Consider the following 15799-nt stretch of genomic DNA (forward strand, 5'->3'; position numbering starts at 1 on the left):
GCTGCCTTCTGGCATTTAAAATTAAATATCGGTCTTGAGCGACGGTTGTAGAGCGACCACGTCCTGGATGTTGCTCGGCTGGACTCCCAGTGTCTCTAAACCGACGCCACAAACGACTTACGACTGGTTTGTCTGGTCAGAAACTTGAGTTTGTCGCATACCAGCTTGAAGGAGGCCCACGGCTCTATTCATCTAGTCCAACGTTTAATGTTGTCGTTGCATGGTAAAAAGACAATATCTTTAACTCGCCTATTAAGCAAGAATGGTATAAAGTGACTAAAATTAAAAATAAACAAAACATAAAAATGTCTATTTTTTGTCCCTTATAAAAAACATTCTAAAACACGTACTGCTATCAGTTTTACAATTTTTTTTTTGATAAGAAGTGAGAGTCTGTATCAACAATTATGGTACACGCAAATTTATATGGTCATGAAATTTCTGTCATTGGTATTGTCAAATTATTAAAATATCCTTAGACTTTTGCGTTGTGTGTATTATGGTTTCAGAGACTAATGTTTTGCAAATTTCGCGTAAAAATATTTAATATACAGGATCTTTCATCAAAAATAAAGAGAATGGACCATGCTAGACTTGCGTGAATCACTCTGTATCTACATTAAAATTTATGTTTAAAAAGCGTCAATTTTAATTTAGAAGTTGACGTGTCCCAGCATTTTTTCTAATTTTTTAAAATGAGTACACAAACAATTTTATTCCGTGAGTGGTTTCCACGCTTTATAATTTCAAAATTTTACCCTGTATTATTCATAATCGACCCTGCATGATATAGTTAATTGAGATCAGGTTGTTAAACCGATTTTAAAAATATAAAAATATAGAGGGTGTTCAATTAAAAATAAAGCCTATGGACTATGCTAGGCTTGCGTGAATCACCCTGTACATTTAAATTTATGTATAAAAAGCGCACATTTATATATAAATATCGACGAGTCTCAGCGTATCTTTACCATTTTTTTGAAACAAGGACAAAATAATTTTATTCCATTCCACCCTGTATAATTTATTTATTTATTAAGCTCAACAGGCCTTGAAGGCCTAGGGCCCTGTATAATTTACATTGTTGTAATTTATAATAATTTTGTACTGATGAGTAAAAAGGTTCTTAAGTCAAATATAGATTTTGACCGATCGAGTTTTTTTAGTACGTAAAAAAATCAATTCAAGGAAATAGAAATCGACTGATTTTCATCTCTATTCTAAGAGCGTAGGCGAAAAAATGCATTCATTTTTATCAAATACTGAAAAAACTAATAAATACTTTCAAAAAATTTAAACGCAGAATGAAAGATTACATTATTATCGTGGTCTATTATCTAAGTCCCTTAGAATAAACAGAATGTTTCTTTTGAATAAAATATTTGAAATTAAAAATCATACTAAATTTTCTCTTCTTTTTTACCCCTGTAACTTATTAAAATAAACATTACAGAAGCTTTCAACCACTTTCCGCTCTTGGTAATAACGTAATCTTTCATTCTGCGTTTAAATTTTTCAAAAATACTTATTAGTTTTCTCAGGATTCGAAAAATGAATCCATTTAAAAAGCATTATCCCCACATTGTGCGCCTACGCTCTTAAAATTAACTATTTTAAAATTAACTAAGCGTTGAAATCCAATCGCTTCTCATCGCTTTTTACCGATTTTTTTAACGTACTAAAAAACTTAGTCAAAATCGACATCTTTGGCTTAAGGCCTTTTTACTTATCAGTACAGAATTATTTTTATATATTTTACCTTTAACTAATAGGAAATGTATGGCAAATAATTCGTTTTTTATTTTAGCTGCGGATCTGTAGGAGCAGAACCTCCATGCGTAGTAACACCTGTAGATCTGTCCAAGCCTTATCCAGACTGTTGCCCTGGTATATCTTGCCCAGATAATTAACAAGCCCACCCACAAGAAGTTGAACGGGTGTAAATAAATTGCAAATTTAAATATTTTTTCTATATTACAATAAAACAAAATTGACATATTTGTAGTTTGAAAGTTACTAATAGTTGATATCGAAGCCAGCTTACTACAGACGGTACAAAATTAATAAAATAGTTAAACCACACTAAAATCAAAGCAAAACATTGAAAAAAAAAGACAAATTCCTCTGTTAATTTTTCAGCAAATTAACAGGTGGCGCGTCAGATAGAAACATAGAAACTAAATTAGCCCCTTCAGAATAGGCAACCCAAACTACATCTGCGCATGAAAGAATAACAATAACATAAGCAAGCGGTCTTATCTTAGATACTGTACTGTGCGAATTAATGTGAACAAACAGAATTAATTTGTAAATATGATTTATTAGTCTAAGAGCTAGTGAACCCTCCGACTAACGGTCGTCCTGTAAGAAATCTTTCTAGTGATAATTCATAGCACACCAAGGCTAAAAACCATGACCTGGCAGGCCTCAGCGGTGCACGTGTATCTACCAGGTGAATCGAAAAGTGCAAATTTAGGGGTTAAAATAAACTTTCTCCTGTAAGGTTTAAATTTAAGTATGTGTTTGAGTAAGTCCTTTAGAAGAAATGTGTACAATGACAGGCGATTCTGAAGAGCATAAGACCTTGCCAGGCGAGGGGAAAGATTAGGGGTGTTTCCTAAAATTATTCTTTTTGCATCGAACAAATTTTTTTTACGTTTTTTGATACATTCCAAACAGAAAACGTCTTTAGTGATTTTTCTCTTAAGTTAATAGTTTTTGTTATATAAGCGATTGAAAATTTTGAAAATTGCGAAATCGGCCATTTTTAACCCTAAATCGGACATTTATCTAAAAATTTCAATGTTGCCAAGGTACGTAGATATTCTTTAAACATTTATTGATGAAATCCCGAAGAGTTATTTACAATAAAGTATCGAAAACCCCTTTGTTTTTTTAATTGCTAATCAAGCGGGCGCGTCACTGTAGTATAAGTGAGGACGTTTGAGTTTGCATAAATTCATTATCTCGAGAATGGGCAAATTTCAAGAGAAATCCTCAGATAGGTCGATTTTTATTTTTGAATTAGGACTTTTTGGCATATATATATATATATATATATATATATATATATATATATATATATATATATATATATATATATATATAATACTAGTGACGTCATCCATCTGGGCGTGATGACGTAATCGATGATTTTTTTAAATAAGAGTAGGGGTTGCGTGATAGCTCATTTGAAAGGTTATTTAATTCTCTATTCAGTAATATAAACATTAACATAATTATTTATACAGGGTGTACAAAAAAAATGTTCTTCTATTTGCCAAATTTAATCAAAGTTAATTTAATAAAAAAAAATTTTTTGTACACCCTGTATAAATAATTATGTTAATGTTTATATTAGTGAATAGAGAATTAAATAACCTTTCAAATGAGCTATCACACAACCCCTACTCTCATTTAAAAAAATCATCGATTACGTCATCACGCTCAGATGGATGACGTCACTAGTATTACATATATGCCAAAAAGTCCTAATTTAAAAATAAAAATCGACCTGTCTGAGGATTTCTCTCGAAATTTGCCCATTCTCGAGATAATGAATTTATGCCAACTCAAACGTCCTCACTTATACCACAGTGTCGCGCCCGCTTGATTAGTAATTAAAAAACAAAGGCGTTTCCGATATTGTATTAAAAAAAACTCTTTGGGATTTCATCAATCAATGTTTAAAGAATATCTACCTACCTTGGCAACTTTGAAATTTTTAGATAAATGTCCGATTTAGGGTTAAAAATGGCCGATTTCGCAATTTTCAAAATTTTCAATCGCTTATATAACAAAAACTATTAATTTAAGAGAAAAATCACTAAAGACCTTTTCTGTTTGGAATTATTCAAAAAACCTAAAAAAAATTTGTTCGATGCAAAAAGGATAATTTTAGGAAAACCCCCTAATCTTTCCCCTCGCCTGGCAAGGTCTTATGCTCTTCAGAATCGCCTGTCATTGTACACATTTCTTCTAAATGACTTACTCAAACACATACTTAAATTTAAACCTTACAGGAGAAAGTTTATTTTACCCCCTAAATTTGCACTTTTCGATTCACCTGGTAGATACACGTGCACCGCTGAGGCCTGCCAGATCATGGTTTTTAGCCTTGATGTGCTATGAATTATCACTAGAAAAATTTCTAGCCTTACAGGACGACCGTTAGTCGGAAAGTTCACTAGCTCTTAGACTATATTTAGGCCAAAGGTAAATTTAGGTACACTTACATGAGATTTTTTCATTAATTAGTATTTTATATATACCCCTTTTACTTTTATGACTTCCTGGAGTCTTCTAGGCATGGAATCCACAAGTTTTTTGCAATTGTTTGTGATTGCTTCATCTCTAAACCACACCTTAATCACTGCTTCCACCAGTTTTGTTTTTGTCGTACAGTCAAATTTTTGCAATTTAGCCTTACATATTGCCCACAAATTTTCAATAGGATTAAGGTCAGGTGAATTCCCAGGCGAATCAAGAAGGGTAATATTATTATCCTTGAAGTATTTCATCATAACCTTCGATACATGGCACGGAGCTGAATCTTGTTGAAAAATTGCAGTCCCTTCGGCCTGTACTTTGTACTTTTCACTGTTCATCATACCTTCAATAGGAATAAGAGTGCCAGTTCCTGAGTATGAAAAACAGCCCCAGAACATTTTTTTGGTGGAATGTTTAACTGTTTGGTTAATATGGCTAGCTGAAAGTGACTCATTGGCTGCCTTTCGTACGAATTTTGATCACTGGCCCTGCACTAGGAAGTGGGTCTCATCAGAAAATAACACTTTTCTCCAATCTTCTGCACTCCAATGAGCGTATTTTTTTGCCCAATTTAGTCTTTTTTTCATCATAGGCGCTGTCAGAAGTTGTTTCTTCTGCGGTCTCATGGCTCTTCTCCCTCCTTCTAAGAGACGTCTGCGTACCGTTGAGTCGTGAATTTTTATTCCAGCCTTTTCTAAATCTTGGTGGAGGTCATCAATTTTACGTTTATACGTAAATAACGTTTTTTGGACAAAAGAGCTGACAGAATAGGCACAGCAGGTGTGCCAACTTCTGAAAACTGAATTTCGATCTCTGTTCACATTAATTCGCACAATACTGTAGTTCTAACCATAACAAAAACCAAATAAATCGAAAAGCAAAAGAAACAAATCGAAATTGCAATCGGAACAAGGAAGAAATCTACAAAAACTTTATATTATAATATGGGGACTGTTCTTAAAGAATCAGTTACACGAGGCTAGTAACTCGTATGAGTCGCTAAAACCGAGTAAATCTGACTTGGCCCATTGTTAAGACCGGTCTGGAGCGATAAGCAAACGAGGTAGACAGAGTTGGTCTTTTGGCAATTAACACTGACTAGACGGTACTCCTATAATAAAGCAAAGGATCCACAAAATTTACGACGACAAAAACAAAAAAAAACGGATGTAATAGCTATTTGTATAACAAGGGAGAAAAGTGCTACTTTATCTCCCGAGAATGAAGTTCACTGCCCGACGCGTAGCGGAGACTACCATGTTATACATATGGTTTTCCACCTTCCTCAAATAACAAGTCATTTTTTCATTTTTACTTAATTTATTTATGTAACTAACCAAAAAAATTGATTAGAACTAAAACTAACAAGTAGGTACAATATATCTGTCAACTGTCAAATATAAGTCAAATTATTAATGTAAACATTGTTAAATCAAAATAACAATTTCAAGTGCGCCCCCAGGGAGGGGCCAGGTGGGGCCATCGCCCCTCCCCCCTGAGAATTTGGCGAAAGCGTGTAAAAAATATTTAGCTCTCTCTTACTTTATATTATAAAATAAATTCCATATTAATCATAATCGCTCACGAGATATGCCAGTTTAAATGTATTTTTTCTCAATCCCTTATCCCTTCTGACTGAGACGCATATGTTTGGATGGAACCGCATCGTTTTCGGTGCGCATGCCGCATGCACTGATGATGTCCGGTCTAGGCTTATCCAGTTGAGAAATGAAATAGGTGGGCTGAACGGCCGATCTGATACGTCTAGTAGTACGGTAGTGCTCACAATTTATACAGTGCTAGTCAAAAGTCCGTACCCCCCCTCTTATCTTTTGAACGGTTTTACCTATAATAGTGAAATTTGGATGGAGGAAATTAACTGACGTAAGCTTCTTAACTAGTTATGACAGGTGACGTAATAGTGACAGATGACGTTACAGAGCCACTGTGACCGATAATTTTAAATGGGACCTTATGGCAAGTGATACCTCGTTTGAAAGGTATTCAAAATACCTACTCAGCCATACTAATTTTTTTGTGTTTTAGTTGATTTTGATTTTGGTGAATAAATTAAATAAATATAATATTGTAGCTTCGCATTTAATTAATAAAAATTCAAATGTACGCCTATGGTTTTTTTGTCAAAAAAGTTGACTTTTTCGATTCTCTAGTAGTTTTTACGTCAACGTCAACCTTTTTGACAAGTAATCATAGGCGGAATTTTGAATTAATTAAATGAAACTATAATTTTATATTTATTTCATTAATTCGTCAAAATTAGCTTAAACTTAAACAATATTAGTATGACTGAATAGGTATTTTCAATACCTTTCAAACGAGGTGTCACTTGCCATAAGGTCCCATTTAAAATTATCTGTCACAGTGGCGCTGTAAAGTCATCTGTCACTATTACGTCACCTGTCATGACTAGTTAAGAAGCTTACGTCCGTTTATTTCCTATCTCCAAATTTCACTATTATAGGTATAACCGTTCAAAAGATACGAGGGGGGGGGGTACGGACTTTTGACTAGCACTGTATACTGTTATTCATAGAACTTATATTAACGTGTTAAAAGTGTTTTTTGTGCAACGTGTAAGTATTATATAATATACTTTATTTCTCACTTGACCTTAAATAAAATAGGCTTATTTTTACGAGGTAGTTATCTATTGTGTGTAAAGGTAAAAAATACTTTTTTATGAATTAAAATGACATCATTTGCGTCTATGAAGTACAATTACAATATTTATTTCAAAAATTGTGCTTGAAGTAATAACATTTTTTATAAGTACCCTTCCTACTTTAAGAAAATAAGTTATTCCTGTATCGCAGTTGAGATATTCAACTGTGCAAGGTAGGTATTTTAATCTACAAATTTTAATTAACTTAGATGAATTTTTTACTTCTCTAAAAGGTTTTAAAAATATTTTTCAATGCAACTAAATTATCCATTTGGTCTTATTCTGTCCATTTATCGGCCTACTCCCCGGTTAAATGCGTTAATTTATTTGACACCTAACACTTAGCTGATTGAATGCATCAATTTAATTAGGCTACTGTATTTGTAGAAAAATGGACATAAGGAAGTTCTTTAACAAGCCAAACAAGCGGCTGAAAATTGATGATGGATCTGACATACCGAACAGTACCGAAAACAGTAGTATAGTATGCAGTCAAAATGATTTAGCTGTAGCAGGGCCATCTAGCTTGGAGTCAGCTGTATCCGCCTCTCAAAGAGAAACTAACGTTGTAACGGCATCGGATAATTTTGCGATTGTTGAAGACAGTTTAAATTTGGATGTTGGGAACTACCTTGATACTAATAAAATTTGTAGCTTGAACGATCGCTTGAAATTTACTTTGTTAACAAACCCATGGAAGCCAGATAAATGTTACAATTTCAAGTATGATATTGACGATGGCAAACGACCATTTATCCATGAATGGTTAAATACGTACCCCTGGTTAGCTTATTCAAAAGAAGTTAAAGGTGGGCTATGCAAGTTGTGTGTACTGTTTAGGCCCCGCGTAACCCATGGTAGTTATCAAAGCGGCTTTATAAATCGCCCATTCACCAATTTCAGAAAGTTTCATGAAAATGCGAAATCGCATATGAACTCTGAATGGCACAGACAAGCATCTGAAAACTCAAGTAACTTTATATCTGTCATGAAAAATGAAAAGAAAAATGTTGAATGTCTTGCAAATTATGGTTTGGCCAAGCAAACTGAATCGAACAGAGCGAAACTAAAATCCATTGTTTCTTCAATTTTGTTTAGTGCACTACATGACTTACCATTAAGAGGTCATACCAATGAGGATGCTGTGTTCAATAACCTTTTACATTTTAGGAAAGAAGCTGGTGATTCTGTTTTAGAAGACCATCTGAAAAATGCGCCGAAAAATGCAATGTACATTTCCCATAGGACACAAAATGAGATCATTGATTTATGTGCAACGGTTTTAAGAGACGAGTTAGTTACAAAAATCAATGATAATGAAATATTTTCCATTTTAGCAGACGAAACAATGGACATTACTGGTACAGAGCAACTCTCTCTGGGCGTGAGATATTTAGATAAAAGTGAAAATTACATCAGAGAAGACTTCCTTGGTTTCACCCCATTAAAAAGTTTAGATGCTGAACATATAGCAAATGCTATTACTTTAACATTAACAAATTGGGGCTTGAACTTGGAAAATGCAGTTGGCCAAGGATATGATGGTTGTAGTACAATGGCTGGGGAAATAACTGGAGTACATAAAAGAATAACTGAGAAATACCCAAAAGCTCTATATTTTCATTGCGCCAGTCATCGGCTAAATTTAGTAGTCAATGATTTAAATGACATACCACAAATCAGGAATACAACTGGCACAGTTAAAGAAGTTATAACATTTTTTCGGCAGAATGGCCAAAGAAGGGCAATAGTGGGAACTCTTCAAAAACTATGTGAAACCAGATGGACCGAAAAATATAAAGCAATTCGAAAGTTTAGTGAGCAGTTTGTTAGCATCGCTGAAGCACTTCAGACTCTATCGACTGAAGGTAACCGTGACACAAGGCAGAAAGCTTTCCAGCTTCATTGCGCAGTTACAAATACAGCATTTGTGATATGTCTACATGTGATTGCCAAATACTCTGCCAAGTTAGAAATCGTTACGCAAATGTTACAAGGTGTCAGTGTAGATATTTTGAAGATATCAAAACACATTCAGAAGGTTACTGAGCTATTCAGTTCAGACCGACAAAATGGAGAAAAAGAGTTTGATAACATTATGGCAAATGTTGAAACAACAGCAAACAAGCTTGGAATCGAGCTCACATGTCCTCGTGTTGCTGCGAGACAGGTTCACAGACCAAATTACTCTACCCAGACTATCAACGAATACTATAGAAAGTCCATTTTCTTGCCTTATTTGGATTCTTTGGTTCAATCGTTGAAAGATAGGTTTTCAGATAGAAACAAACCATCATTTGAAATTTTCAATCTGCACCCTAAAATCATGAAAGATCTTTCTAAGGAAGATTTTGAAAAGTCTATTAACAATATAAACAGCACGTATTGTGAATTGTTAGACAACTTTAAGGAGCAATCAATTCTGTGGTTCGACCTTTGGAAAAACACGGAGATAGATGCCAAAGCCTTGGAAAAACTGAACTTAATAGAGGTTCTTGAGCATGAGCATGCCTGCTTTTTGCCGTCAGTAGCAAAAGCCATCCAAATAGCTCTTTGTCTGCCACCAACAACTTGCACCATCGAGCGATCATTCAGGTAACTAACTATAATTTTATTACGTTATATTCTTATCCATGTGTTTCAGTTCTTCTAAAGTTACATTACAATATAACAACCTCAATACTTTTTTACAGCACTCTCAAACGTGTGAAGACCTGGATAAGGAATACGATGTCGAACAATCGTCTAAGTGGGCTATGCCTGTTATCTGTACACAGAAGAAAAATAAAAGAAAATAAAGAAAACTTCATGCAGAAAGTAATTGATTTATTTGCGATGGACACCAGAAGAATTCAATTATTATTTAAGTAACATTTTACTGACACTAACCGTGTTGCGTTTTAAACAGCAAAACAATTTTTCTTGTATTTTTTGTTTCAATACCCTTTGCCCCCCCTGAGGAAATATCCTGTGGGTGCCCTTGAACAATTTACTGTTTTTTACCATTCTGCAAAATACAGGGTGTTTTATAAATAAACGTTAAAATGTATCATAGATACTTACGTAATAGAAAATAGATATTGTACAGGGCGTCAATAAGTTATATTTCATAAATGAAATACCATGACGTCACTTTTACTTTTGTTCCCTACAATCAGGTCCGGAAAAGTATACTTTCGGTAGAGGTAGCTGGAAAAATATATTGCTTTGCCTTATATACCCGAAATTAATGTTTCCAAATGAGTTAAAATAAATTAAATTTATTTTAATTGCTAAGATTATAGAAAACAAACATTCAAACATATTTAAATTTTACCTGAAACCGGGCCTTTTATACTATTATCGGTTAACCCAGGATGTTTATAGTCGGTACTATTTGAAGTCAACCATTTACTGCTAAACAAACTTTACCTACTGACTTTTAGTACTCTCCTTGTGTAAATTAGTGTTTTATATTCTAGTAGAGTACTCGCTGCCAGTGTTCATGCCAATCGAGTAAATACAAAGCAATCCTATTTACTGGAACGAGTAGGTTCCCCCACCAATACTTCTTCCATGCAATACTCGACTGTATGACGCACTAGCACCGTAGAGACTGGTTACACGCTTCTAGTAGCTGGTACCCATGATTGGTGGTGGTGCCAAGAAATTTCCTAAAGCGCGTCTACACTTTAAAAACGAGCGTCTCCAGTACTCGCCCTAGTAACTCATTCGTAAGAGTTACTAGCGTCGTGTAACTGAGCCATTTGACATGTACTCAAGTGAAGACAGTTCGAAAATTTGTATTTTTGGATTTGAAGTGTGTATCAGCTGCACAATGGAAGAACAACTCAAGACTTGAATAACTACTGAAAATACTACATACTTATATTTAACGAAAACCGCTAATAATTTGTGATAACCAAACTATGAAAAGCAGTGAAGAAGACAGATATAAGCAATCGATTCATTATAACTATTAAGGAGATATATAAGCATAAACCAATTAAAATAAAAACTGGAAACAAGAGATCAAAGGAATAGACGTCAAAAGTTCGACAGTTTGCGGTTCATAAGGCTCAGCAAACGCGGCACCCATCGCATCGGTGGGATAATTTTTGCATATTCAAAACTTTTTTCAAAATACGACTATTGAGCTCTTTATTAATTCTTGTCGCCCCTGTCAATTCACGCAACTTCTCTTTACAAATTAGCTAAAACCATTTCATGGACTTTCTTCACATTTTCAGGTGTAACTGCATCGGAGGGCCGCCCAGTACGTGGTTCATCCAATGTAGATATTATACTGCAACTACAAAAATCACGGAACTAAAAGTTGACGGAGTAGTCTGAAGGAGCGTTAGTCCCATAATATTTATCCAGCTTTTCTTTGTTTCCTTAGTCATTTTATTTCACAGTTAAGAATCTTTAATGACAGATCGAAAATAGTTTTTCTCAATATGAGTCATTTTCCCAAACAAGTCTTTATGCAGGTATCAAAAATATACAGTCGGAAAAATGAAAGAATAGGGCTTTTCATCGATTGTCATTTGTTTCGACCTTCTGTCATATGTTATATAATCTGTGTATAATATCAATATACACAGATTATACGACATATGACAAAAGCTCGAAACTAATGACTGTGAATGAAAAGCCCTATACCTATGAACGATCACATCAATAACTTATTTTGTATTTGCTATCTTTTTCTATAACAAACGTTTGTTATTTATAGAAAAAGCCCTATACGCTGTGAGCTCGTACGTAGAGGGGATATTTACAAATTCGCGAACGCCAGTAGTGACAAGTTTGTAAACGTTTACTGGAAATTTGACATAAATGTCAAAGTGATTAATTTAAAATTAAAATTAAAAACATTAATTATAAACAATATTAGTTGGTCAAAGCTGTGGTATATATTTTTACCTTAAATATACTTACGTTTTAAATACTGAATTTAAGTTTTTTTAATGTTCCGTAATATCTAATTATAAATAATCTATTATAATCTTAGCGCCATCTACACGATTATTGTCAAAGTATCCGAAGTAAGAAATTGATATTTTATCAATAGAACGTCAAAATGATTAGAAAAATCTTAAAAAAATCGATTACAATTTAATTACTTTTTTGCGTTGTACATATTAAGCGATAACAATTAAATAATAAATTTAAAAATTACCGGTAAAAGTTGAATTAGTAACCGCTAGGAGCGACACCAGCTAAGCTCACAGCGTATACCTATGAACGATCACATCAATAACTTATTTTGTATTTGCTATCTTTTTCAAACGTTTGTTATTTATAGAAAAAGACAGCAAATACAACATAAGTGATACAAATACAACATAAGTGATTGATGTGATCCTTCATGGGTATACGCTCTGAGCTTCGCTGGTGTCGCTCCTAGCGGTTACTAATTCAACTTTTACCGGTAATTTTTAAATTTATTATTTAATTGTTATCGCTTAATATTTACAACGCAAAAAAGTAATTAAATTGTAATCGATTTTTTTAAGATTTTTCTAATCATTTTGACGTTCTATTGATAAAATATCAATTTCTTACTTCGGATACTTTGACAATAATCGTGTAGATGGCGCTAAGATTATAATAGATTATTTATAATTAGATATTACGGAACATTAAAAAAACTTAAATTCAGTATTTAAAACGTAAGTATATTTAAGGTAAAAAATACCACAGCTTTGACCAACTAATATTGTTTATAATTAATGTTTTTAATTTTAATTTTAAATTAATCACTTTGACATTTATGTCAAATTTCCAGTAAATGTTTGCAAACTTGTCACTACTGGCGTTCGCAAATTTGTAAATTTCCCCTCTACGTACGTACGTAGAGGGGATATTTACAAATTCGCGAACGCCAGTAGTGGCAAGTCTGTAAACGTTTACCGGAAATTTGATATAAATGTCAAAGTGATTAATTTAAAATTAAAATTAAAAACATTAATTATAAAAAATATTAGTTGGTCAAAGCTGTGGTATATATTTTTACCTTAAATATACTTACGTTTTAAATACTGAATTTAAGTTTTTTTAATGTTCCGTAATATCGTTGATTGAAATAAACGGTAATCTTAGCGCCATCTACACGATAATTGTGAAAGTAGCCGAAGTAAGAAATTCATATTTTATCAATAGAACGTCAAAATGATTAGCAAAATATTAAAAAAAATCGAGTACAATTTAATTAATTTTTTGCATTGTAAATATAAGCGATAACAATTAAATAATAAATTTAAAAATTACCGGTGAAAGTTGAATTAGTTATCCGACAGGAGAGCCACCAGCGAAGCTCAGAGCCTATACGCTGTGAGCTCGTAGGTAGAGGAGATAATTAAAAATTCGCGAGCGCCAGTAGTGACAAGTTTGTAAACCTTTACTGGAAATTTGCTTTTTGACGTTCTGCATTAAGAGTTGCATATTGTAGCTTTTAAATGTCTCACGAAAGTTGTTGTATTAAAGAGTGTCGAAATACTGGTTACAATAGTAACTGTGTATTCTACAACTTTCCTGTCGCTAAGCATAAGGTGATTCAACGACAAAAACGAATTGATGCAATTAGAAAAAAGTAAGTAAAAACAATTTTAATTTTAAAACGGTAGAAAAATTTGAGCTAAAGGATCAGTTAGCACACTCTCGAATTTTGACGGTTTCAATTTTACAATCCAATCCTGAAACAAAATTTGAATGCGTGAAGATAACGACCAATCACAGCAAACGTAGGATGCCGTTAACTGTCATTCATAAGTTAATATTTAAGAAATATTATACTATAATTATATTAAATTATTATACTTTTTTGCAGAATAAATTTTTGTGGAGTATTTTAACATTTACAAAATACTCAAATTTAAACCCAACTATAGCCTCATGTTTTCTCAACATTCTGCTTTTTGAGTCATTCGCTTATGTTGGACCGTTAAAAAGTTAGGTACTTTAACAGTTAGCCATGTTTTTTATCAAAACAGTATGTTTTTAAATAAGCATGGCAAACTTTATGGAGTTATTCTACATGAAAAAATGATGACGGTTTAAACCTATGTCCGCAAATGCTTAATTTCTAAGATAGAGGGTGTTGAAATAGAGGGTGGGTCTTAAAACCCACCAAATTTCATTTGCATATCTCAACCGGTTTTAAAGCAATATATAAATCATCAGTTTGTAAGAAAAATTTCAACATTCCCTATCTCAGGAACGAAGCAATTGCGGACATACCGTTTATAAAGCAAACTGTCATTATTTTTTCATGCAGAACTACCCTTTAATTAAAGGTTGCCATACTTATTTGAAAATACCCCGTATTGATGAAAAACATGGCTAGTTGTTAAATTACCTAACTTTTTTATGGTCCAATGTACGCGAATGAATCAAAAAACAAAATGTTTAGAAAACATGAGGCTATAGTTAGATTTCAATTTCAGTATTTTGTAAATGCTAGAATATTCCACAGGGTGATGCGAAGTTTAAGAAAAAAACACAGTTTCATTGGTACACCTCGTATACAATGAACATTTACCTGTTTAGCAACAATATTATTAAAACAGTATTGTTAAAGAATAAGGCTATAACATATTAAAAAATCACTTAAATCGGACAACAGGTTTAGGAATTGCGAGATATCAAAAAATTACCCATTTTTAAGGTGTCCGGTTAATTTTGCACCCGAGTGTATTTTTTACCTTAAATATACTTACGTTTTAAATACTGAATTTACGTTTTTTTAATGTTCCGTAATATGTAATTATAAATTAATCTATTAATCTTAGCGCTATCTACACGATAATTGTGAAAATATCCGAAGTAAGAAATTAATATTTCATCAATAGAACGTCAAAATGATTAGCAAAATCTTAAAAAAATCTATTATTGTACAATTTAATTACTTTTTAGCGTTGTAAATATTAAGCGATAACAATTAAATAATAAATTTAAAAATTACCGGTGAAAGTTGAATTAGTAATCCGCCAGGAGCGACACCAGCGAAGCTCAGGGCGTATAGGGCTTTTCATCGATTGCCATTTGTTTCGAGCTTCTGTCATATGTTGTATAATCTGTGTATAATATTAATACACACGGATTATACGACACATGACAGAAGCTCAAAACAAATAACTGTGAATGAAAATCCCTATTCTTTCATTTTTCCGGCTGTACTAATGGCAGCATCGAGCTAAAATTTGACATGTATGCTTAAAATAAAGTATTGACTTTCTAGAAATATTTTTTTTTGAGATCGCAGAGCCCTAATCGTCGAAAGAGGATATTTTTCAGACCATCAGATATCAATTTAAGAGGAAACAGTAGCGATCAACAGGTAGCGAAAACGCATTCCAAGATTGCGGCTGTAATTTTGAATATATTTTCGAGATATTTGGCACACGCATTCGTAATATAATAAAGAATGGCGGTACAGGGCCCAATTTGAAAAATATATTAATATGTGGAAATTACTCTGTAATTAAATACAATATTAAAAAAACGAGCCTGTACCGCCATTAAGAAGAACAAAAAATACACTTTCTTCAAATAAACTTTTTTTTCCGATGCCTAGATTTTGTGTCATTTTGAAACTACTAATGAAATAAAAAATTTTAGTAGTTCCAAAATGACACAAAATCTAGGCATCAGATAAAAAAGTTTATTTGAAGAAAGTGTATTTTTTTGTTCTTCTTAATGACGGTACAGGCTCGTGTTTTTAATATTGTATTTAATTACAGAGTAATTTCCACATATTAATATATTTTTCAAATTGGGCTCTGTACCGCCATTCTTTATTATATTACGAATAAGTGTGCCAAATATCTCGAAAAAATATTCAAAATTACAGCCGCAATTTTG

General features: G+C 32.9%; 2 protein-coding genes across 5 annotated transcripts in view; one reads left to right on the plus strand and one right to left on the minus strand.

The window, feature by feature from the left end:
* LOC114326951 (uncharacterized) overlaps positions 1 to 1998 on the plus strand; it is a 39105-nt gene extending 37107 nt beyond the window's left edge. For both annotated transcript variants that reach the window (XM_050658547.1, XM_050658544.1), the window contains exon 3: positions 1808 to 1998. In XM_050658547.1, coding sequence (XP_050514504.1) covers positions 1808 to 1910 — 103 coding nt within the window. In that variant the 3' untranslated portion in view covers positions 1911 to 1998. The remainder of the gene's footprint in view (positions 1 to 1807) is intronic.
* LOC114326950 (uncharacterized) overlaps positions 1 to 15799 on the minus strand; it is a 308181-nt gene that overhangs the window by 168668 nt on the left and 123714 nt on the right. The window lies entirely within an intron of this gene.

This window comes from Diabrotica virgifera, chromosome 1 (genome assembly GCF_917563875.1).
Source record: "Diabrotica virgifera virgifera chromosome 1, PGI_DIABVI_V3a".
Classification (NCBI taxonomy): domain Eukaryota; kingdom Metazoa; phylum Arthropoda; class Insecta; order Coleoptera; family Chrysomelidae; genus Diabrotica; species Diabrotica virgifera.